The 21,759-nt window shown below is 46.6% G+C and overlaps 3 protein-coding genes across 9 annotated transcripts in view; all 3 read left to right on the top strand.

Annotated features, from left to right (window-relative positions):
- The window catches only part of hhip (hedgehog interacting protein), a 30,114-nt gene extending 25,287 nt beyond the window's left edge, over window positions 1–4,827 (top strand). Inside the window, exon 13 of the transcript XR_015857839.1 lies at window positions 297–4,827. The gene's annotated coding sequence lies outside the window, so the exon portion shown is untranslated. The remainder of the gene's footprint in view (window positions 1–296) is intronic.
- Window positions 4,828–5,629: 802 nt separating this feature from the next.
- smad1 (SMAD family member 1) lies at window positions 5,630–13,159 on the top strand. 2 transcript variants are annotated; one of them, XR_015857840.1, is made up of 9 exons: window positions 5,630–5,774; window positions 6,782–6,853; window positions 8,933–9,436; window positions 10,068–10,307; window positions 10,378–10,494; window positions 10,742–10,966; window positions 11,052–11,308; window positions 11,381–12,124; window positions 12,274–13,159. XR_015857840.1 is itself a non-coding variant. In XM_088372473.1 (8 exons), exons 3-8 carry the CDS (start codon window positions 9,037–9,039, stop codon window positions 11,522–11,524), a joined length of 1,383 nt encoding a protein of 460 aa, XP_088228599.1. In that variant the 5' UTR covers window positions 5,630–5,774; window positions 6,782–6,853; window positions 8,933–9,036; the 3' UTR covers window positions 11,525–13,159. The 2 variants fall into 2 exon arrangements, 1 of the variants encoding a protein (XP_088228599.1); XM_088372473.1 differs by having other exon boundaries at window positions 11,381–13,159.
- A 350-nt stretch (window positions 13,160–13,509) lies between these two features.
- Window positions 13,510–21,707, top strand: mmaa (metabolism of cobalamin associated A). 6 transcript variants are annotated; one of them, XR_015858107.1, is made up of 9 exons: window positions 13,614–13,782; window positions 13,885–14,235; window positions 14,359–14,481; window positions 14,581–14,751; window positions 14,845–14,930; window positions 14,996–15,145; window positions 20,346–20,483; window positions 21,360–21,415; window positions 21,484–21,707. XR_015858107.1 is itself a non-coding variant. In XM_088374339.1 (7 exons), exons 2-7 carry the CDS (start codon window positions 13,890–13,892, stop codon window positions 15,803–15,805), a joined length of 1,167 nt encoding a protein of 388 aa, XP_088230465.1. In that variant the 5' UTR covers window positions 13,510–13,573; window positions 13,885–13,889; the 3' UTR covers window positions 15,806–16,116. The 6 variants fall into 6 exon arrangements, 4 of the variants coding, with proteins under 4 accessions (XP_088230465.1, XP_088230464.1, XP_088230466.1 ...); XR_015858106.1 differs by having other exon boundaries at window positions 20,346–21,415; XM_088374339.1 differs by lacking the exons at window positions 13,614–13,782; window positions 20,346–20,483; window positions 21,360–21,415; window positions 21,484–21,707 and adding exons at window positions 13,510–13,573; window positions 15,515–16,116.
- Window positions 21,708–21,759: the final 52 nt, after the last annotated feature.

Genomic DNA, 21,759 nt, shown 5'->3' on the forward strand with positions numbered 1-21,759 from the left:
CAAGTACAGTGCTCCCCTGGAGCTTTTGCCCCCCAAACCTTAACCCCAATGTCGTCTTGAAGCATCCAGACCACTTTGGTGGGCACTTTGCTCTGCTATTTCCTCTCCTTGTCTGTACCAACTCACATTTTTCTTTTCATGTGCACCTGCTTGTCTCCAACAAGCACACGTGCAAAAACATCAGTGCAATTGTAATAATGTCCTTCGAGTGTCCGTTTAGTTTCTGTGTGTGTGTGTGTGTGTTTTGTGTTTTATGAAACTTTTTATGAGTTTTTACCTTGTCTTTCATTTTGCAGGCTCACACCTTTTCACCTCCAGCACCCTGCAATTAGACCAGGTAACCTCCCCCAAGGCCACAACCATCACTCCTCCTCAGAGGACAACGAACGACCCAGAAGAAGAGCACTCAAATCAAAACCTGCTGGACTACTTTCATAGGTACTGTAAAAATGTGATGTCATATGTGTGTGGGGGGGGGCTCACTTGAGTGCCAGCAATCGTTTAAATCACACATTTACAAAAGGATTACATTCATAGTATTGCTTTTGTAATGTCTGATGTTTTCATACCTCGCCGTCTTCTGCCACGGGCGGGAATGTTTTCAGAAGTCAGGTGCAAGCCAGCTGGGCTCAAAGAAAGACGCATAGACAGGTCAGAAACACCCGCCGACCGGGGATCTCCGTCTGGAAGGCTCTTCCTGTGTCGGGAGAGCAGCAATTATTGTTTCATGTTTGATCTCGGGTCAATTTTAGAATTTCCTTTCCAGAAGACCCTTCGAGGGAGGTGCAACAACTTGACCAAAATTAAGAAAACAAAAGCGCAGACTCCCCAGAGGAGGGAAAATATATATAATCTATATTTCCATATCTTCAGTACAATAATAATAAGTGTAATGAGAGTTGCTGTTGCTAGGGGGCGCCGCATTCTGCTTGCTGGGGGTCTCGCGGTGAGAACAAGCAGCTGCTGGAGGGCCCTGCCACTGACCCTATTCATCCCAACAGCAGGTGTCACAACGTGTCCCGCCTCACACACACACACACACACACACACACACACTCGTTTTCTTACTGTGCATGTGCGTGTGTGTGTGTTTGTGTGAGAGTCAGGGTTGGGGGGCTGGGGGAGTCGAGGGGAGACCTGGAACTACTTACCGAGAACAAAGAGGCAAATCAGGGAAAAATGCAGCCTCCTCGAATAAATCTCACCACAATGCTGAGAAAAGTCCCCAGCGCGCCCTCGGAAAAAAGCAGGAAAAACCTGGTTTCTTTCTGCCCAAAGTGTCTCTCCAAAAGGCAGAAATAGAAAACATTTTAGATAAAAGCAAGCAGGCAGCCCCCCCACGCACACACCCCTCCCTCGCTGAAAAGGACCTCACACCAAGACAGGGTGTAATTCTGACCAGAAAACTGCTTTATTTACCCGGGAAGGGAAAAGAAAAAAAAAAAACACTTAGACAACAAGTGGTGAGTACGAGCTGGAAACTTTTTGCTATTTTCTGCTCGGCCATCAAAAATGTACACCGAGATAAATTTACATTTTAAAAAATACATACAAATAAATAAAATGTACTGTAACATAAATATATTCAAGTTATTTATTCCTTAATAAATATAGAATTTCATGCTGGGGCCCCTTCAAATGACTCTAAGGAGCCACTTTGGAATCAAAACTTCCTGTTATCTTGGCCGTGCCCTCTGACTCACTTTTAAATCACATTACATGGGCTCCACACGCTCTCTCCTGTGTCACCCCCCCCCCTCCCCTGGCCCCAATCGGGCCCCCAAAAACACACTCAAACATCAAGCTACCGTTTATCAGTGACCTTAATTCATGTTTCCAATCCGCATGATGTCTTTGAAGTGAACACACAAGTTACCCCCCACAGCTGCACCGGGAAAAAGAAAAAAAAAAAAGAAAAACATGAAAGAAGGAGACTTGACCTGACCGGAATTCACCGCGAATAAATCGTTCTTCATACGAGAGCCGCGCCGCCTTGTTCAGGGACGGGATTATCCCGGATGAAGCAGGAAAGATTTCCCCCTGCTTAAGATACGGAGGAATGCCCCACTCAGGACAAGGTGAAGGGAAGTGAGAGGGACCAAAGAAGTGCACTTTATTCCTCCTTTTGTGCACCAATTACGAGGAAAGAAATAGCTTGTGTTTCCGCTTTCCTCTTGCTAGGAGATCCACTTTAGAAAACAAGAAGGAGCTGCTCCAATAGTAATGGAATTTGTTGACACTAAACATCAATTTCAATATGGACACTTGTTGCTCGGCAGAATCGGCGGGGCACAATCATTTGTGCCCCCAAAGTCGAGAAAAGACATTTGGATTTTTTCCTTGGCAAGTTGTGACGGAAGAAAAGAACAGGGAGAGATTTACTGACGTTCGGTGAGCAATACTGTAGTCTCTCAAGTCTCATAAATTCAAGTCTCGCGAGATTTGCATATGCCCACCCACAGACTGGGCCATGCTGGCAGCCATGTCAAAACTCTGCAATCACACTCGCTAAGTGCAGCCAACTCCCTTTCAGTAGTGTGTATGTGTGTGTGTGTGTGTGTGTGGGGGGGGTGTTCATGTGTTACGTTACCTTCGTGTGCACTTTGGCCCACCCCGATCACAGCGGCACGCTCCAAACCTCCTCGCGTGGATTGTTTGCTTTCACATCCACGGACTGACAGGGAATGTTTACACACAAACACCATTATTGTTGATATATTCTGTGATTGCTGGACCACAATGAACAACGCAAGCCACTGCATTGTTGAGGTTTTGATGATAGCAGATATATGACTCTTCACTTGGCCTCCGTGCGTGCACGCCGAGCGTTTTTACTGGGATTAAAATGACAGCAGTGTTTACATCAGTTGGCAAGCTGTGTTGGATTTTCCAGTGTTTTTCGTAGGAGTCCAAACAGGTGCTTGCCAACATGACGAGACCAGAAGGCTCCCATTTAGGGCACTTTTTCACAGGTACAATACTGACATCTTGTGGTCATACGCAGGTGGTGCATATAATTATCATTGCTGACCAGTAATGAAGTGCTTTTTTAACAAGGCGATGAAATGGCGACACCCCTAGGCAGCATTGAGTTACTATTTTACAAGACCGTCAAGCGTTATATTGTATATAGACGCACTGTCGTCGTTTCACCACAGGAGGGCGCACTAGACAAGTCAATAATAAGAACATTGGCCAGTGTTTGTTACAATTGATATAAAATGACTTTCCAGATGCTCTGATTTTACAAAATACAGTGGATCCCCACACACTCACGCTTCAGCATCCACATATTCACCTATTTGTGGATTTCTTTTTTTTTTTTTCATATTGTTTCATTTATGTAAATATTTTCCATTTATTGCAAGTCAAATGAGTGTGGCTGCCACATTTCTTCATTGGCCCAAGCACAGTGAAGTGCCTGGTGGGATGTTCTTTATCCAGCAACACATGACACCACACAGCCCTCATGTGTCTTGATGCTCTCCCACTGTCATCTATCATCTACTCCGGTCACATGACCTCAGGCATGGTTTAAGGATGGGTGACATCATCCTCGGCTATCATTCGTGTCCCTCCCATCCCCCTGGGACTCAGTCGGAATTCGAACATTCACAATGGGATGAGTTTAGAAATAGATGGCCCACACAACTGAATAGTGTTGCTAAATATAAAACATTGTAAGAGCTAATTTGGTACGCGGTGTTACTACTAGCCATTGCATCCTAATATATAAATAAATAAATTAAAAAAAAAAAATATATATATATATATATATATATAATGAATATAGACTACACATAATAACTACAGGATTCACACCTGTAGTGTGAAGGACAGCTGATAAAGAAGATACAGGTGCAGCAGCGCCCTATGACCCCAATGCTGGTTTAACCTCAGCACCCCCCCCTTCACTCCCAGTCGTGTCCAGACTTCTTTGAACGGCAGCTGCACTGTGTTTGTTGTCCCTGCCGGCATATGACTTGACAGCTGCTGTCACTCGGAGGCTTCCCACCCTACACTGGGAAAGACCACCCTCTGCATGGGGGTCTAAGTCGGGCGTCAATGCTCTTCTCAAGGGTGTCACATTTTACAACATGGGATTTAGATGAAGAAGCATACAGCATTGTCTGGACAGCCAGCAACGAATCTGGTGAGTTGTCTGGAAAACGAACAGTGATTTTGAAGGAAATGGCTCCCCTCAATCACTAATGTAATATAAATAAATTGTGTTTCTGATTAAAAAGTCTTTAAAAACTCACACAAAAATGGATACAAGATGTTTTTATTGGACAATGATGATATTTTCAATTTTTATTTTGTATATTTTGTGCTAAAACTAAGGTCAATTCTGTGCTTTTTGCAGTATTTCGTACAAGTCTTATTTTCTAGTCAACAGATCCAATTAGTTGTACGTTGAATACAATTTTGTACTACTCTGTAGGATGTAAGTTTAAAAAATTATTTTTGGAGGCGTTTTTTTTCTGTCATAGCGCAACTCTTCAAAATAGAAAATAAAACATGCATGCATTATAAACTTAAGATCTAAAGATGATGTCCGCTTCTGATCATGTTAAGCATCGTCTTGCTCCTCCTCGTCCTTGCTCCTTTTTCTTTTTTCCTTTTTTAAATTTCACGTGCAGCGCGTTCCCGCCTCACTCAGACATGCTGTCGCCAGTGGCGTGACGTCATATGCAGCAAGCGCCTCCGCGCCCCCGAGAGAAACTAGTTCCCCTCAACTCCATGCAGTGAACTCCTAAGAAGTATTGCAACGTTTTTCTTTTATCACCCAGCATCATTTAAAAAAATAACTTTAATTTTTTAGTTTGAACTTTTATATGCTGATGCACCGCTGCATTTTGCCTTTTCACAAAGACAATAATATATTTTTGATGCACACAGGACAACCATAAATAATAATGTTAAATTATATTATATTTGATTGAAGAAAACAATAACAATATGTCAAATAAGGTTAGAAAATGTACATGTCTGGCTTGATTTGGCTCATTTCCAAGGCAGGCGGACAAATTCAGGCTGCTTCGCTTTCCTACCCAGGCTGATTTTCTTGCATTTGCCTGCATTATTAATGAGATGCTTTGAAATGTCCTGCTCTTGATAGCAAAGGATTATTATCCAGACTTTATGAAAACCCAGTGTATGTGAATATGAATAAAGAAGACTGTTCTTTGCATATATTTAAACTCTCACACTGATCAACACATTTTTACAAATTGTGACGGACATCCTGCACCAAAATCCATCATAATTCAAATTTCATATTCTACTGATTCAAGATTCAAGATCCAGCCCATTGAAAGGCAAGATCAATAAAAGATTATGCACATCACATATCAATTTTAGCAATGCTCTTTGCATTGTTTTTATTCCCATGTGAGCTCGAAAATGAGTGAAAACATGAGACAACCACATGCGCATCCCACATTTAAATTTATGTTTTTAAAACGGTGACTAACCGCGAAACAGGGAGGAGTGAAAAGACTCCAAAACAGGGCCAACCACTTAAAACTTGGCGACGAGACAGAGCCACAGTTGCATAACTTGCACGATGTGAATGAATGAGACGACGACAAGCTTTCGAGTGGCGTATGGAAAAAAAGTAGGTCTTGTTATTGTCGGAGGCGGCCCGGCGGCGTGATACTGGCGCCGGGGCGGAGGGTGATGAGGCCCCGCGACTGGCTGACGCCAGGCCGAATCACGCCGCCGCGAGGAGCTCCTGCGAGTGAAGCCCGCCGCATCAACACTGGCACAAGGTAACGTCAACTTTCTTTTAAATGTTTTTGTGCAAACTAAAATGCTCGTAATTTCCGATGTTCTCTTTTCCCCTTCGTTTGTGCTGCAATTGTGTACGAGAGTAGCGCGTTAACGTTTCCCACTCGAAACTTTTCCCTCTTCCCCGCCTCCATAGTTGCACGTTTATCCCCATTTTAAAGTGAATTAAAGTGACATTTTGATACAGTAACATCGATAACAGTGAGTCTTCTATTGTGTGTAAAGTCACATGCGTACCTGCCAGCAATACTCCAATGTATCAAAACACCTTTAAACGACACTCAAGTCAGCTCACACGGTATTTACTTTTAGTTTTACACTTATAACCTTTCTAGATAGGTTGATTTAATTATCTATTCATAACGCACCTCTGTGGTTTATCTATTATTGGAAATTCTTATTTATGGAATCGCAAACCCCTTTAGCGTAGACAAAATGGATGCTCACGTGAAAGGTAATCAATCATTATGATTCATATACAAAATGGATGCCAACATGGATCATTGACATTTCTATCTATCTATCTATCTATCTATCTATCTATCTATCTATCTATCTATCTATCTATCTATCTATCTATCTATCTATCTATCTATCTATCTGTCTGTCTGTCTGTCTGTCTGTCTGTCTGTCTGTCTGTCTGTCTGTCTGTCTGTCTGTCTGTCTGTCTGTGATAAGAAAAATATTAAATTTTGTGCCATTTTCTGGGATTAATTGGAATTTAGTGCACATTTTTTATACACGTCCATGCTTGTGCGTGTTCATCATGTGTCAGGGAATTAGTGTGCGAGCACTGACATCATTGAAGGTGACATATCAGATTACTGAAAGAACCTACATTTTGACCTTCCATCACCGAATTGTTGTCCTATGTGGTCGAAATCGCATTCTATTGTCTTGGAATACCTGAAACGATCATTATTAGGATAGTTTTGTGTGAAAAACGACTTATTTTAGTTCAGTCATGACTTTCTTCTTTTTATTTTAGAGGTGTATCTACATGCATTCGCCGCACAACGCTGCCCCCAAGAGGCCAAGGCGAACACAGCAGAAACAGCAGGTATTGATTTGAATTGATCCATCTTCATTGCTATTATTTTAATCTATTCTTATTTTACTTGTTACTGATTCATTTTCTGGTTGTTCTTTGTAAGTTTTGGCACTGAAATCAAGGAAGGATTGTTTTTATTAATCGTAATTTCAATATCAATCGATTATTTACCGCAATCGCCCAGCTGTAGCTCGAAGGATCTTTATGGCCGAGATCAGTAGCGATCCCCGCTTAGTGCGTAAGATGTGTGTCATTACTGTCACTTTTGCTTAACGCCGACATAAAAGCTGTTCTGCCGCCATCGCTCTCTCTTCCTGCACTCCAGTGACCCCCTTAAGCGGGGGGCTAATGGATGCCCAGTCCAGGACCCTGCTGATAAATAATGTAGCTTCTTTATAATGCGCCTCCCCTTCCTCCCCCTTCCTTGGAGGACGGCTGGAAAGCATCATTAGTGGCTCATCGTCCCGGCTAAATTGATTAGCGGACACTGGAGCGGCGCAAAGCGATCCTCGGGGCTGGCGCGCCGCTCCGAAAGCGCCGCCCGTGTTGCTGTGGCCAACGTCGGAGTGTTTTTTACGAGGCTGTGGCGTAAACGTAAACTTTTATAAGGAAGGCCACGGCTGCCGTTGGTTCGTAACGTTTACTCACATGCCCCAGGCAAACCTGAGCTATTTAATTGACAGTATGCTAATTGTTGCGGTTGTGGTTTGGAGTCAGTTTTGGCTCCACAACCTGTCTGCATTTAGCGGAACAGCTCCTGTATGACTTTGAGGTACCAGAAGAAGGAAAAGCGAAAAGCAGATTGTTTTTGCTGTGTTGAACGCTCTGCAGCAAATGACCAAGCGCACTTTTCTAAAAATAGAACAGGAGGAAAATGCCGTATTTACATTTCAAATAGCTCTCAGATAACACCGGCGAACACATATCAGGGCCTGGAAGAGCCCGAGGGCGGGTGGAGATGTATGGGGCGGCCAGCTGCAGCGGCAACACAATAGAGGACGCGGAAGCCTGCTGCAGATGTTACACTGCGGCCCTTTGTTGGAATCTTCAAACGTGCGCAGGAACAAATGTGCTTACCTCAGCACTTTTTTTTTTTAGTGTTAAAAGCTCCACTTTGTAAGTCACTTGATTGTTGGACTGAGTTGCTTATTCTGTGTGATAAGAGGAATGCTGGAAATGTCCATGTTTTACTGTACCACTTGTGAAGTTTAGCAACAACGCTAACAAATTCTTACCAAATTACGTGCCCCCCCCACACAGGTCACCCCGCACCTGTGGAAAAAAGCTGCACTGCTCAGCAAAAAAAAAAACGTTGTTGTGATGGTGCTGACAGACGCGAAGACACAACCACGGCATCTGTTTCCTGTTGCTCCACCCGCGGCGGTGCTGATAGTCTCGTCCCACATGGCCCGCGAGCAATTTTTTTCCCGACTTTTCCCAACACGTTTGGTCATCTGTTCAGAATCGGCTCGAGGCGCAAAAACACCCCCGGCGCACATTCTCCTTGCGAGTTTGCGCAGCATCACTCCGTCATTTCGGAAGCCGAGCTAAACGTAGCTCCAACGTTCCTGTCAGGATGGTCGTTTTTTAGCAAGTGACCAACACACCCTGTAAAAAGCACCTGCTCCCGCCATATTTAACCCCCCCCCCCCCCCCCCCCCTCACACGTTTGTCATTACCGCCTCGTCTACACGCGTGCCGCCCGACAAAGATAGCAATCGGAATTTAATCCCATAATCTGACGGGACCGAGAATAACTAAGGAGGCATTCTTAATCATCCTGCCGGTGGGAAATACAATATAGTGCCGGCTTTACCATCAGTGATGCGCTCTGAGCCGTGAGTCACTCGCATTTATCAACACGCTTGCGGTGGCAGAAAATGTAAAAAGATGACAAAGAGCTTCACACCGTCTTCTCTTTTAAGAGCTGTGCTCTCTGCCCCCCCGCCCTCGCTAGCAAATGACTCCCCCGGGAGTCAAACGAATGGACAGATTTAACCGCGCGCTTCCTCCTTATTGTCCTACTCGTGCCGATACACCGTTTTCGTCTTGTTTCGAGATACTGATCCCCATGATGTGTTCTTGCAGAAAATCTGAGGACTATCTCCCCCAGTGATTCTCTCCTGAAGGATCTCCCCCTCCACCTGCCGCTCCACCCGGAGAAGGCGGGCGCGAGGGTCGCCCCGTCCATCATGAACGTCACTTCGCTCTTCTCCTTCACCAGCCCGGCCGTCAAGCGCCTGCTGGGCTGGAAGCAAGGTGACGAGGAGGAGAAGTGGGCCGAGAAGGCGGTGGATGCCCTGGTGAAGAAGCTGAAGAAGAAGAAGGGCGCTATGGAAGAGCTGGAGCGGGCGCTCAGCTGTCCCGGTCAGCCCAGCAGCTGCGTCACCATCCCCCGCTCCCTGGACGGCCGTCTGCAGGTGTCCCACAGGAAAGGGCTACCTCACGTCATCTACTGCCGCGTGTGGCGCTGGCCCGACCTGCAGTCCCACCACGAGCTCAAGGCGCTGGAGTGCTGCGAGTATCCCTTCGGCTCCAAGCAGAAGGACGTCTGCATCAACCCGTACCACTACAAACGGGTGGACAGCCCAGGTCAGTACGCTCAAGCTCACTTTTGGGAACGAGTGACGCACGCATGCTAGCACGTGCTAAGCGCTCAACTTGGTGTCCCACTTTGGACACAGAGGAGAATTGTGTAGATGTCAAGAAGATGGAGTTTGGTGGATAAACAAGTGGCAAAATAGCTGCCTCTCATCTTCTTCCAGTAAATCCGCCGTTTCATTCACTCTAATAGCTTTAGCGTATGTTGAGTTGTTTTCATGTCTTCTGCGATTAAAACTCACACACTGTTAACCTTAGCCGCATTCTTTTGTTTCGATAATTGACCTTATCTGTGCGAGCAAATCAAACCTTGTTTGATCCTTGAACACATAGGGTTGTGTATTTTTTTTCCTTCTTCTTTTGGAGAATGCTTGGAGCGGAAGGTCCACCACCGTCTCCGGACAATTGCAGGAAAGACTTGCAGCCTGCCTCGCACACTTTTTGTTTTAGCAGCAGACGCCGTTCAAACCCACAGCCACCTGTCTGTCCACATGACCCCCACACACACAGACACGCGCTTACATACACACTTCCAGTCAATCAATTTGCACTATTCCGCATCAGCTGTCAATTTTCAAGACTTCACGTCCCATCTCAACCGCGTTGACCGTTTTGTCTGCAGTGCTGCCCCCTGTGTTGGTACCGCGCAACAGCGAGTTCAACGCCAAGCACACGATGCTGCCTCGCTTCCGCAACCCGCTGCAGCAGAACGAGCCGCACATGCCCCAGAACGCCACCTTCCCCGAGTCCTTCGCTCAGGCCAACCCCGTGCCCTTCCCTCACTCGCCCGGAAACAGCAGCAACGCCACTTTCCCGCATTCGCCGTCCAGCTCCGACCCCGGCAGCCCCTTCCAGATGCCGGGTGAGTCCTTCACCGCCTCCTTTCTCTCCACATGGCATCTAATTGTTTTGTTTTTTTACCTCCGCCGCAGAGACACCCCCTCCTGCCTACATGCCCCCAGAGGAGCAGATGACTCAAGACTGCCCCCTGCCGATGGACACCAACCTCATGGCGCCACCTTTGCCGATCGAGGCTAACAACCGGGGAGGTGATTGTAGCCACAACATCAAAAGTTGTCATTTCATTTGTTTTATTTATTTAGGGTTTGATCGTTTTTCATGGTAACGCAAAAAAATGACTTTGAAAACAATTTAAAAACAATTGACAAAAACAGTCCACAGACTTTCAAGTACAGTAAGTGCAGTGCATAACACTTCTTCTGACGTTAGATGAGTCACAACTCGTCTTTCTTTTGTTCCGTCCCTGCGCATGACCTCTGTTCGTGTTCCCAGCAGTGGATGTGCAGCCCGTGGCCTACGAGGAGCCCAAGCACTGGTGCTCCATCGTTTACTACGAGCTCAACAACCGCGTCGGCGAGGCCTTCCAGGCCTCGTCCACCAGCGTGCTGGTCGACGGCTTCACCGATCCCTCCAACAACCGCAACCGCTTTTGCCTGGGTCTCCTCTCCAACGTCAACCGCAACTCCACCATCGAGAACACCCGGCGGCACATCGGCAAAGGTGCGGGGCGCAAAAAGCCACTCCAGCAGCCATAATGAGACCAAATCCATCAGCTTAACCGCTCTGATTCCTGCGCACCGTTCAGGCGTCCACTTGTATTACGTCGGCGGCGAGGTCTACGCCGAGTGCCTGAGCGACAGCAGCATCTTCGTCCAGAGCCGCAACTGCAACTTCCACCACGGCTTCCATCCCACCACCGTCTGCAAGATCCCCAGCGGCTGCAGCCTGAAGATCTTCAACAACCAGGAGTTCGCCGAGCTGCTGGCCCAGTCGGTCAACCACGGCTTCGAGGCTGTCTACGAGCTCACCAAGATGTGCACCATCCGCATGAGCTTCGTCAAGGTCGGTACTCGCGCTCAGAATAATCGTATCGCCAGGAAGTCAGTCAATGAAAGAGATTCTAACACGATTCAGGGCTGGGGTGCCGAGTACCACCGCCAGGATGTGACCAGCACCCCCTGCTGGATCGAGATCCACCTCCACGGTCCCCTGCAGTGGTTGGACAAGGTGCTAACGCAGATGGGCTCCCCCCACAACCCCATATCGTCCGTGTCCTAGACCTTCCTCGGGGTCAGGCCGGCCGTTTTCGCCCAGGTGGCAAGACGAGCAGATCCCAGACCAGTCGACAGCCCATTGCCTCGCTTCGATAAACTCTCTGATTGAAGCACAAGCGGCTGATCTGGGATCTGCCGAGGAGGCCGGTTGTCTCCCTGGGTTTTCTACTTGAAGGACTTGTGGGCACATAACCCAAACTGGGAGAGGAGCGAGCAGAGAGAGCATCATGCAACTGGAAGAAACTTGATCTTTGTGACCAACACTAATAATCCAAGCGTCACACTCTTTCTTGGTGAGCGCAGGCGTCCTCCCCAAACTCGTCTCCTTTTTTCGTCGTTGCTTGCATGCCCCCCGTACACGTATTCCCTCCTTTTCAAAGCGGTGATCGCCAAGCTTGGCTTCTCCGTTGTCATGTGCCCCGACGAAATGCTGGATTCCCTCCACAGCTGCCGTTTGTTCCTGTTAAAGACAAGTTGCACAACGTGGACAAAGGCTCCACGTGCACGATATTGTACTGTATGATTTTTATTAACAGCTAAGGACAAACATGAAAACGGATGCGGGCGAGAATGAAGACTGCAAGTTTCGCTGTCTCATCCACAGGTACATTTGAACGCGTAAGAATAGTTAATTATTGTAAAATAAGTGCTAGTCGTGTGCGTAAACAGATTCTGACGCTGGTTCAAGACAATGCTAAATACCGAAAATGCCGTCCATACTGCTTCTTTCAAACAAAATCCTCTTTTACACAGAGGTCCCGTCCAAGCCTGGCATTCACCCTACTTTGCCTTTCACACAGAACCCAGCCAAGCAGGTTATGGCTGACACACACCAACTGGACAAAACCAAAATTTTGGACAGCTACAATTCTCTCTTCACAAAAAGGCCAGCTCAGGATTTACTGCTCCTCAACCGAACCGTCCTGCATGGTGGAACTGCGTTTCCACACACGCGTTGTTACAAGTGTTTTATTTTTGTGCGACATTCCAGGTCACTGGAATTGCAGTCGGACGCTACAATGCAAAGACATTGATGTAGAATTGTGTAAGGAGACTCAAAGGATGACCAGTGTGAAATTTCAAGCATTTCCTCAAGAGAATATTAGGGACATTTAGGGGGTGGGGGCATTGCACGAAAAAGGCATTTCCGCTATTAAAATAAATGTTGCTCATGTTTTATTCTTGTGGTTTCCCCCCTGGACTTAGGTTTAAATAGTGTTTCTAGATATCTTCATCTTTAGACAATGGTGCTGTGTTGTCTGGTTTGGCCATGCGTAGTTTGGTTAGTGTATTACTAGACGGCGCATTGACGTGGCCAAGCATGTACTGTATTCAACCAAACTAAAGACACATCATGGATGGATGTTTTCAACGACTGTTAACATGAAAATATTCTAATTGAAATCATTTCACAAAAGGCCCACTCATATCATTTTTTTAAATAAAATATGCTGTTCTTACTTTCTTTGATAGGTGTTATACTCCATACATTCTTGTTGGTTTTGTCCGCACTTTTCACGTGTTTCCTTTTATGTTGCTGTTTTTCCACTTTTTTGGCCTGGTCAAACTCCCAGAAAAGCAGTTTTATTCCATGAATATCAAGACTCTACTGGAGTATTAAAATAAGTGTGTTTCAGTACTTAGTATTGTCATTATTTATGCATCAGTATATGGATATAGTACAATGGAGTCCAAAAGAAAAATGGGCCTCTGCTGCCATCTATTGGTATAAAATGTCACCGTTTAGCAATTTTGCTGTGAGCGTATTTCGTGTCAATTGATAGCATGAAAACCACGCTTGGTAGTGCCCCTACTAAGATGGCCGCCAATTGCGCACGTCACTTGGTCATGTTGATTGAACGCTGGCATTATACCCGATACACTAGCTATTTATAAAATGTACAATCTATATCATGTTTGATTCTGACTATATGTATATATTTATTTTATTTATTTCTAACTATGAAAATTATAAAACGACCAAAAAAAATTGTCGAAGGAGGTACCTACGTCACCGGAAACAGAAAGCGACACTTCCGGAACCAGGAAGCAGGTGAGCCAAACATTTCCACGGAGCTCGCCTCGAGGTCAACGTTATATTGAGTTTATATATTTTAGCCACCAACGAATTTGACATTTTACTAACTAACCGGTAGCAGTCTATGCCACATTGTTGTTACGTTACGTGTGCCGTTTTAAAGCTTGAAAACATACCACAGTTTTCGATAGTTTGTTTCATATTGTGACGCCATACATTGCCCGGTAATTCCACTTCATCTTTGCGTGTCGTATGTACATTTAAAGGCTGTGTGTTCTGTTTAATGTCTGTTTTTCTAGAAACTCACTGACTTCCTTCTTTTTTAGGTAAAATGAGACTTCTTCACTGCCCGCTCTTCCGCCACATTACTACTACCCACTGTTGCCTTTGCCACCCCAAGACTCTGTCCAAGTCCTTATGCAGACCATGGCGGGCTGTGAGCACAGCCTTGAACCAACACATTAATGACCTCAGCGGGTCCGAGCAGAGGTTGCTGGATAAACTCTACACGGGCCTGATCGGAGGTCAGCGAGCTTCTCTGGCCGAGTCCATCACGTTGGTGGAGACGCAACATCCGCGGAAGAAGGAGTTGGCCCAGGTGCTGCTACAGAGGGTGCTGGCCTACAGGGTGGAGCAGGAGAGCCGCAATGGTGGCAAGCCGGTTGCCTTCAGAGTAGGTTTGTGGCTGCTTCATTTGTCTATTGTGGTATATTGGTACCTCAACTAAAGAGTGACCCAGATAAATGCTATTGTTGTGTGATATATTTTTATTTATTATGCATTCTTCTCAATTTTCAAAGGTCTCTCAGGTCCTCCGGGAGCCGGGAAGTCGACGTTCATCGAAGTGGTGGGCAAAATGCTGACGGGACGTGGACATAAAGTGTCAGTGCTGGCAGTTGACCCGTCGTCCTGCACAACAGGAGGTAACGTCTCAGCCTCACATTTCAAAGGCAATAATTGATGAGTTGTCGATTATCGATTGCACTTTTGATACGAGTACACGACCACCTTCCTTCTTTCAGGTTCCCTCATGGGTGATAAGACCCGCATGACGGAGCTCTCCCGTGACATGAATGCCTTCATCCGGCCGTCGCCCACGTCGGGGACACTCGGCGGTGTCACCAGGACAACCAACGAAGCCGTAGTCCTCTGCGAGGGGGCCGGTTACGACATCGTCCTCGTGGAGACTGTGGGTACGATGTGCAGTCTATAAACAGTCGACACAATCGGCTGCTTCTCTGTTTATCTTCCCAGAGTTCACTCAAAATGTACATGTTTGTTTTCAGGTGTCGGCCAGTCAGAATTTGCAGTGGCTGACATGGTTGACATGTTTGTGTTGCTAATTCCGCCAGCAGGGGGCGACGAACTGCAGGTATTGTCCTAACGTTACCCGGAGCTTGCACTACTTACGAAACTAAATGATCGTTCAATATGAAGGGCATCAAGAGGGGCATCATCGAAAGGGCTGACCTGGTGGTCGTGACCAAGTCCGATGGAGACCTCGTGGTACCAGCCAGGCGGATCCAGACCGAATACACCAGCGCTATGAAGCTGCTCCGGCGGCAGTCCAAGTCCTGGAACCCCAAGGTCAGTGGTACATAATTGTATTCCGAGTTCACACCCCAAACATTAGGGAAGGGACAGGATGTGGAATTGTCATACGGCCGTCTTATATGCAAACAAATACAGTGCAGCTCAACCTTTGACTCACAGTCATATCTCCCCCTTTTTGTTGAGAAACCGGTGTGTTTGGTGAAACCAATCCATGTTATGATCTAGTCTTTTGTTCTGTGGTTGTTGCGCAAAACACAATACTCTCTGGGCCTTGAAAAATCATTCAAAATGTTCAAAAGTTGCTGTCGCTAGCGGGAATTCTCACAAGGCGCAACACTTTGGCAAAGAACTTTGGTATCAGCTTTGATTTCACGCCCCCCCCACTCCCACTCATATCGTCAGGTGGTCCGCTCGTCCTCGCACAGCATTGAGGGGATCTCGGAGGTCTGGGCCATAATGGAGTCGTACCGGCAGGCCATGTTGGCCAGCGGCGAGTTGCAGGCCCGCCGACGGGCCCAGCAAAAGGTGTGGATGTGGACCTTGATCCAGGAGAACGTCCTGGCCCACTTCAAACATCACCCCGCTGTTCGGGAGGCCCTGCCTCACCTGGAGGAGACTGTCAGCCGGGGGGACATCTCGCCCGGCCTGGCATCCGACCTGCTCCTCAAGGCCTTTCTGTCATCATCCCCATAGTTAGTGAGGGCTTCGTCCAGTAGAGGGCACTTGTGCAATGGATGCTTTCAAGACTTGACAGCCTATCCAAATGGAGGACGTGCGTATTTGTAGACTGAAACTTGGACAATCTTACGACACGAATCACTTTTGGGATGACCCTAAACTTCTTTAGGGCTTATCTTAAATACACAACTTGCTCTCCAACAAGGATTTGAGCAACAAAATACACTACTAGGCATGGGTCAATATTACATTTTGATGGTATGATAACTGTGAGCAAAAATCTTGCGCTATCACAGTAATAAAATTGCAGTGTCTATCGAACACAAGCTATTTTACTTTTATTCTATGTATCTTTTTGCCACTAGAGGTCGCCCTAGTTCCACACTCGCCTAAATGGATCCCACGTCCTGGAGCCTCCATGACGCCCATCTTCCAGCAATCCTTCTATTTGGGTCAGTCAGAGGTGAAAACATATAATCAATCACTCTTATGCTTTATCCTTGCCTTTCTACAAGCGCTTACCTCGTCTGGAAATTCACAACCACCCCCCAACGTCTTGAACGGACTCCTGTGGGTTGACGCTGGCGCGCATTGACCAGGATGCCTGCTGAATGCAGATGGACTCATTAGACCCGGCAAACCATCTCTGCCATTACCGTGGCACAAAGGCACCTTTTTGTTTTTTTAAGCCACTTGTGCAGCTGTGAACCCGCATGTTAAAAGTTAAAGTCCCAATTATCGTCACACACTCATCTGGGTGTGGTGAAATTTGTCCTCTGCAATAAACCCATCCCCGTGTGATTGTGATCCATCCCCTGGGGGAGAGGGGAGCAGTGAGCAGCAGCCATGTCGCCCTCGAGAATCATTTAGTGTTCTAACGCCCCATTTCCACCCCTTACACTGAGTGGGCCCCATTTTTATAGTCTTTGGTATGACCCGGCCGGGGTTCGAACCCACGACCTTCCAGTCTCAGGGCGGACAGTCTACCACTAGCCCACTGAGCAGCATGTCCCCCACCCCTCTTTTCCTCGTGCATTTTTCTTATGGCAGTGTTTGTGTACAAGTTCTGCTGACGGAGGTCAGGATGCCGCGTGCATTCGCTAATTCCGTTGCGTGTAATTTAGCGGGGCTGTCCCTTCGGCAAGAAGGCGCGTACCGAGCCTCGGCGCCGGTAATTGGACTTGAGAACTGATTGGGGAGCTTGATTGACCCCCGGTAATGGATTCGAGTGTATAATTATTTGTAGTTATGGTTACGAGATGATATCGAGGTGGACGGCGGTGGCTCACCCCTGCCGCCAACGCTGCCAGCGCTCAATTAATGAAATCCAGCTGCTCGGGCCGCCACGAAAGTCTGCTCGGCTTGGGCGCCATCCCAATACTTCCCTTTTGTGCCACTGGCAAGTCTGTCACAATAGTTATTATAAAATCTTGGTTACAAGACATTAAGCTTGATGATGTGTGTCGCCATTACTTTTGAACACCCTGCGGCGTCGCTGGTGGCGGCCCGGCAGCAGTCATGTTAATAACGGCGCTCGTGGTAGCGGGGGGAGCGCCTCCGCAGGACACAAAAGGCAATCACGTCTTAATCCGCAACTTTAATTGGCGGCCAAGACCCCCGTTCCGCCGATAACCCGGCCGGCGAAACAAACATTTGGTGAACGTTGCGCTTTATTTCACCTCTTTTGGAAAGTCAACCCTCGAAGCCAGTTACTCCTGACAACGTGAAATTTGGTAGACTTGTTTAGCATGAGTAGATCAGCGGAAAAAGAACAAACATATTAAATTTGGAGACTTTTGACAGAGGAAACCATCATTTCGGTTGATTTTTGTCCAATCCCAAGAGTCCTTCAAAAGCGAACGTGTCTTTGAGATTTCGTCCGATTGCTCCCAAATTTGAACCTGGTGTATCCGACCGATCCGCCGCACCAAATTGTGAACCATTTTCCTTTTTGTCACCGCTAACATGCCATCAAAAATGAATCCTTGCCAGAAAAGGGGGACTTGTAATCAGTCATCCCGCCAAGGTCAAAGCTTGAGCAAACGTCTGGGAGCTTTGTTTCTGCTCCTAAGTCTTGGCAAGCCTTGCTCTCTTCCCGTCATGAGTCCCTTGGAGCCCCCTCCCCCCCTTCCTCCTTCGCCATCCCCACCTCCTCCTCCGCTGATGTGCGTGACCCCTCGTTGCCCTCTTGCCAGTCTCTATTATTTCTGGCTGCCCAGTGGCCTGCTTACACTGGTGCCTGTTATGACAGGTAACACTGAGCCATACACTCTCCAGCTAATGTGTGGCTCTGCCTGTCAGCCCCTTCCCAACCTCAGATGGAGTCCAAAGCCACGTTTCAATCAGGCAACATTGTTCATCAGCCAAATGTTGATCTGGTTTACATTTTCCCCGCGACAAAAATTGTGTGCTATCATAACAGCGCGGTTGTCTCGGTGAAGGTGCCGGCTATCGATTAGCGGTCGACTTGCTAATAACCTCGCGCAGCTTGCTGCGCTGACAGGAAATATATCACACAGGAAATATGTGTTTGTCCTCCGAGTCAATTTGCTTTGACCTCTTTTTGAACACGGCGAGATGCAAAGTTGAATTGATTTCAATCATCTCAACCACCTCTGCCGTGCTTGCAACTGTTGCAGTTTGCTAAATTTGACCCTCAGCATAACAGGAGGGTTTAAGTTGGCGCTAAGATGGCCTACAGCAGCATCCCCGGAAAAATCAGATAAGGTTCAAGAACCATTTCTTACCAGACCTCACTCAAAGAAAAAAATATTTTATTAATCATCAGTTTGAAAAAAAGTGAGGGCTATGCTAAGGCATCTGTCTAGCTAATTGCTCGCTATGTTGTCCAGTCGTCCTTTTAGGCCAGAACAAGATGTATCGCCTCGGTAGTCCAAGGCAGGTTGCTCGCATGCCCGGCTCTCTGTTTGATCCCGGGCAGCTGCCAGCAGCGCCGCGAGAAGGGCGCAGGGGCCAGCGTGGGTTTTGTCACAGCCGAGCGACATTTGGGAGGCGCTCTGCCAGGGCGGCGCCGCACATTTCTGTCCTCGCCGGACAAGCCGGGGCAGCGGCGAACGGCAACGGGCAGATGGGCGAGTTGTCTGCGCCAGACGCTCCGAAAGCAGGCGCGCCGCTGGCGCCGCCAACTGTCGGCCAGACGTTGGCCTTGGCTGGCACGACTGTGGGGAAGCACAGGTGTCGTCTGTTGGCCGTGTGAACTCCTCTCCTGGAGCTGTAGGATGATATCTTAAGTACGACGCTGTCGTTTTAACAACTCGGGGCTGGGAATCGCACAGCGACGCAGATCTTCTAGCTGATTTTCACGTGACCGACTAGTTGTCCAAAAAAGCCACGGATGGACGGCGTTTAATTTACGTGAGCGAGCCTCTTCTTCAAATGAGGACGGATGAAGGGATTCCTGATTGGAAGATGGATGGCTGTGCGGCTTTCGCTTTAATTGATGGAAGATGGCTGATTCACTTAACGTTAATGAAATCATTAGAAGGCTCATCAGGCGCAGCAGTGCCGCGTATCCGCCGTAAAACTCGTCTCTTCTGGAGTTTTCTTGGAAGATTTAGGGGGCACGTTGATAAGTAATTCCGTTTGCTTTGTGATTGGCCGCCTTGGGTTGTGTGGTGGGCGAGGGAGGGGCAGGTCAGCCGGGGGAGTCGGCATTCTACTTCATTAGTCAGCGCGGGAAAATGAGAAGCTTGATTAGTTTGGTCTTGACCTCGTAGTCTTCCCTTAATCTCTCCTGGAAGTTCTTGGGCCGGGCCCAGTCGTCTTGGGGATTTTCCTGCGTGTCATCTACTTGAAGAAATTAAATCCTCCCTCAAATAGATGCCTACATTTTTCCCATCAATCCATAAATAGTCTACTATAGGTAATAGAAAGGTATTTGTATTGTCTCTCATTGGTGGATATCCCAGAGGTGCGCCATTTATGAACTTTTTTTTATGATGTTTTTTTTAATTATCGTAGTTCATAAAAAGTGGAGGTTCACCAAACCCAATCAAAGAAATTGTCTTCAAGGGGAGAAAAAGTCACCCGGTGACTCATTCATTTGAACAAAAATGCCTCCATCTTGTCATCAATAAAAAAGTTACTTATTGAGATATGACTTGAAATTGTTTCGTGAGCACACCTCTAAGTCATAACGCTCAAGTCATCTATTCCTTTGGAAACGAATAAAAGGGACAAGACGCTGGCTGTAAAATGTTCCCGTCTCAAGCCTCCGTCCCAGGTAGTTTTGTTGTTGCTTTTTGCAGTTTAAAACTATTTCCTTCTGCCACGTTTATTTAAGGTGTAATTCCATGAGCAACCGCTAGAAGGAGCCTTTAACACTGTATAAAGCTAATTGTTACTATTCATTTGTATATTTATTCGTCAAACGAGACTTCCATTTTGTATTCACTACAATTATTATATACAGTTATATTAATATACAGTTATTAAGTCGACCTGGTAATTTTCCACCTAGGTAGTATCGGCAGTACCTCTCCTTCCGTTGCGTGGACAGCAATTCTCATTTTTGTTGTTTTATATGTCTCAACAGATACTCCAGATAGAAGCAGCAATATCACACAGGCTCCACAAGGAAATGTGGAATCTTACGGCTCCAGCTCGGCAATTTTGCAGAGTCTCTGTGTGAAAGCAGTGATGGGAGAAAAAAAGAGGAGATAAACACGTGAAAGTGAGCGCGCAGTGGAGCAACAACAACAACAACAAAAAAAAAACGGCGGGAGAGGGTTTGCTGGGAGCTCCCGCCGACGCGAGCTCGTGTCTAAGCAGCTTTCCTCAGTCGGCTGGGTCGCGACGGGTCACAGCGGGATTACACTTTTGGCAAACAAGCGGGAGCTCCTCTCTCTCTGACTTCCCCGTGACGGCACATAACCGTAATAAAGCCACGCACCTGCTAACAAAAAAAAGCTAACGCGCTATCGATCCACACCGGCCGAGATGCTGTCGAAAAGGCTCCTTTGTGCAGACCTGAGATGAGAAAACTTAGCGGAGAAATTTCTCAATTAGTTGCCACCTCTGACGGACAGGATATTGAGTTATAGCTAACAAAAAAAATAAATAAATCCATAAATACATTTCTTTTACAAAATAATAAAAATGTAAACAAAATTTTTTTTTCTAAAATTAATTATATGGCCCTTCATTTTCTTTATTTCTGTAATGTCTTACAGATAAACTAATACAAAAATTCTTTATTGATTTATTGTTGATTAATCGATTAATTTTGACACGAATGGCAACATTTTTGAGTCCGAGTCGTTGGGTGCAAATGTCCTCATTAGTATTCCATTCACTTGTAAAAAAAAAACGTGGAGCTGTCTCAAGAGTCGTCCTCCGTGTAGCTAACACGCATGTTTTTAGAATATGTTGGGACAGCATAGTGCCCAAGGTAACACTCGCCTAGCGTGAAAGCTAATGTGAATGAACCCGCTGCAAAGGAAGCAAGCGCTCCTGTCCAAGGTGTTCCATAGCCGCAGGGGCTAACGCTGATGAATGACTCCCTTAATGTCGCCAAACACTTTATCTCTGCTTCATCTGTTTTCATTAGGCAGTGCTGACCTTTGGCTGGCCAGGAACGTGCTCGTGTTGGCTCATGAGTGAACGGTTCGTTCAAAAGAACACATCTTTTCAGTGAACGAATACCTTACTAAAGTAATTAGTTCTTTTTTCAGGTAATATGACTTCAACCAGTAGGTGTCGGTAATGTGCATTGAAGCTGGTGCCACCTCGCCGTAAAACAAAACGAAGAAGAAAATGACATCACTTCCCGTTCACCATCAACTGTACGGATCTGTAAGTGAACAAGTCAGTGAGTGAGTGATTTGCATTTCCAGTTCTCTGCGAGAACAAAATGTACTATTTGTATGTGTATTATTTTAATAAACGTTAAAACTTGTCTGGTGTTTTATTGCTTGTTTTTATTTGTGATCTTTGACCATGATATTTCC

This window comes from Syngnathus floridae, chromosome 4, assembly GCF_059516105.1.
Source record: "Syngnathus floridae isolate MCC-2025c chromosome 4, RoL_Sflo_1.0, whole genome shotgun sequence".
Classification (NCBI taxonomy): Eukaryota; Metazoa; Chordata; class Actinopteri; order Syngnathiformes; family Syngnathidae; genus Syngnathus; species Syngnathus floridae.

Excerpts from the sequence above, each read along its gene's own strand:
- smad1 (XM_088372473.1), top strand. The coding sequence starts at position 9,037 with ATGAACGTCACTTCGCTCTTCTCCTTCACCAGCCCGGCCGTCAAGCGC. Across the intron at positions 9,437-10,067 it reads CAAACGGGTGGACAGCCCAG|TGCTGCCCCCTGTGTTGGTA; the intron begins GTCAGTACGCTC and ends TTTTGTCTGCAG. Across the intron at positions 11,309-11,380 it reads TCCGCATGAGCTTCGTCAAG|GGCTGGGGTGCCGAGTACCA; the intron begins GTCGGTACTCGC and ends AACACGATTCAG.
- mmaa (XM_088374339.1), top strand. The coding sequence starts at position 13,890 with ATGAGACTTCTTCACTGCCCGCTCTTCCGCCACATTACTACTACCCAC. Across the intron at positions 14,236-14,358 it reads GCCGGTTGCCTTCAGAGTAG|GTCTCTCAGGTCCTCCGGGA; the intron begins GTTTGTGGCTGC and ends CAATTTTCAAAG. Across the intron at positions 15,146-15,514 it reads CCAAGTCCTGGAACCCCAAG|GTGGTCCGCTCGTCCTCGCA; the intron begins GTCAGTGGTACA and ends TCATATCGTCAG.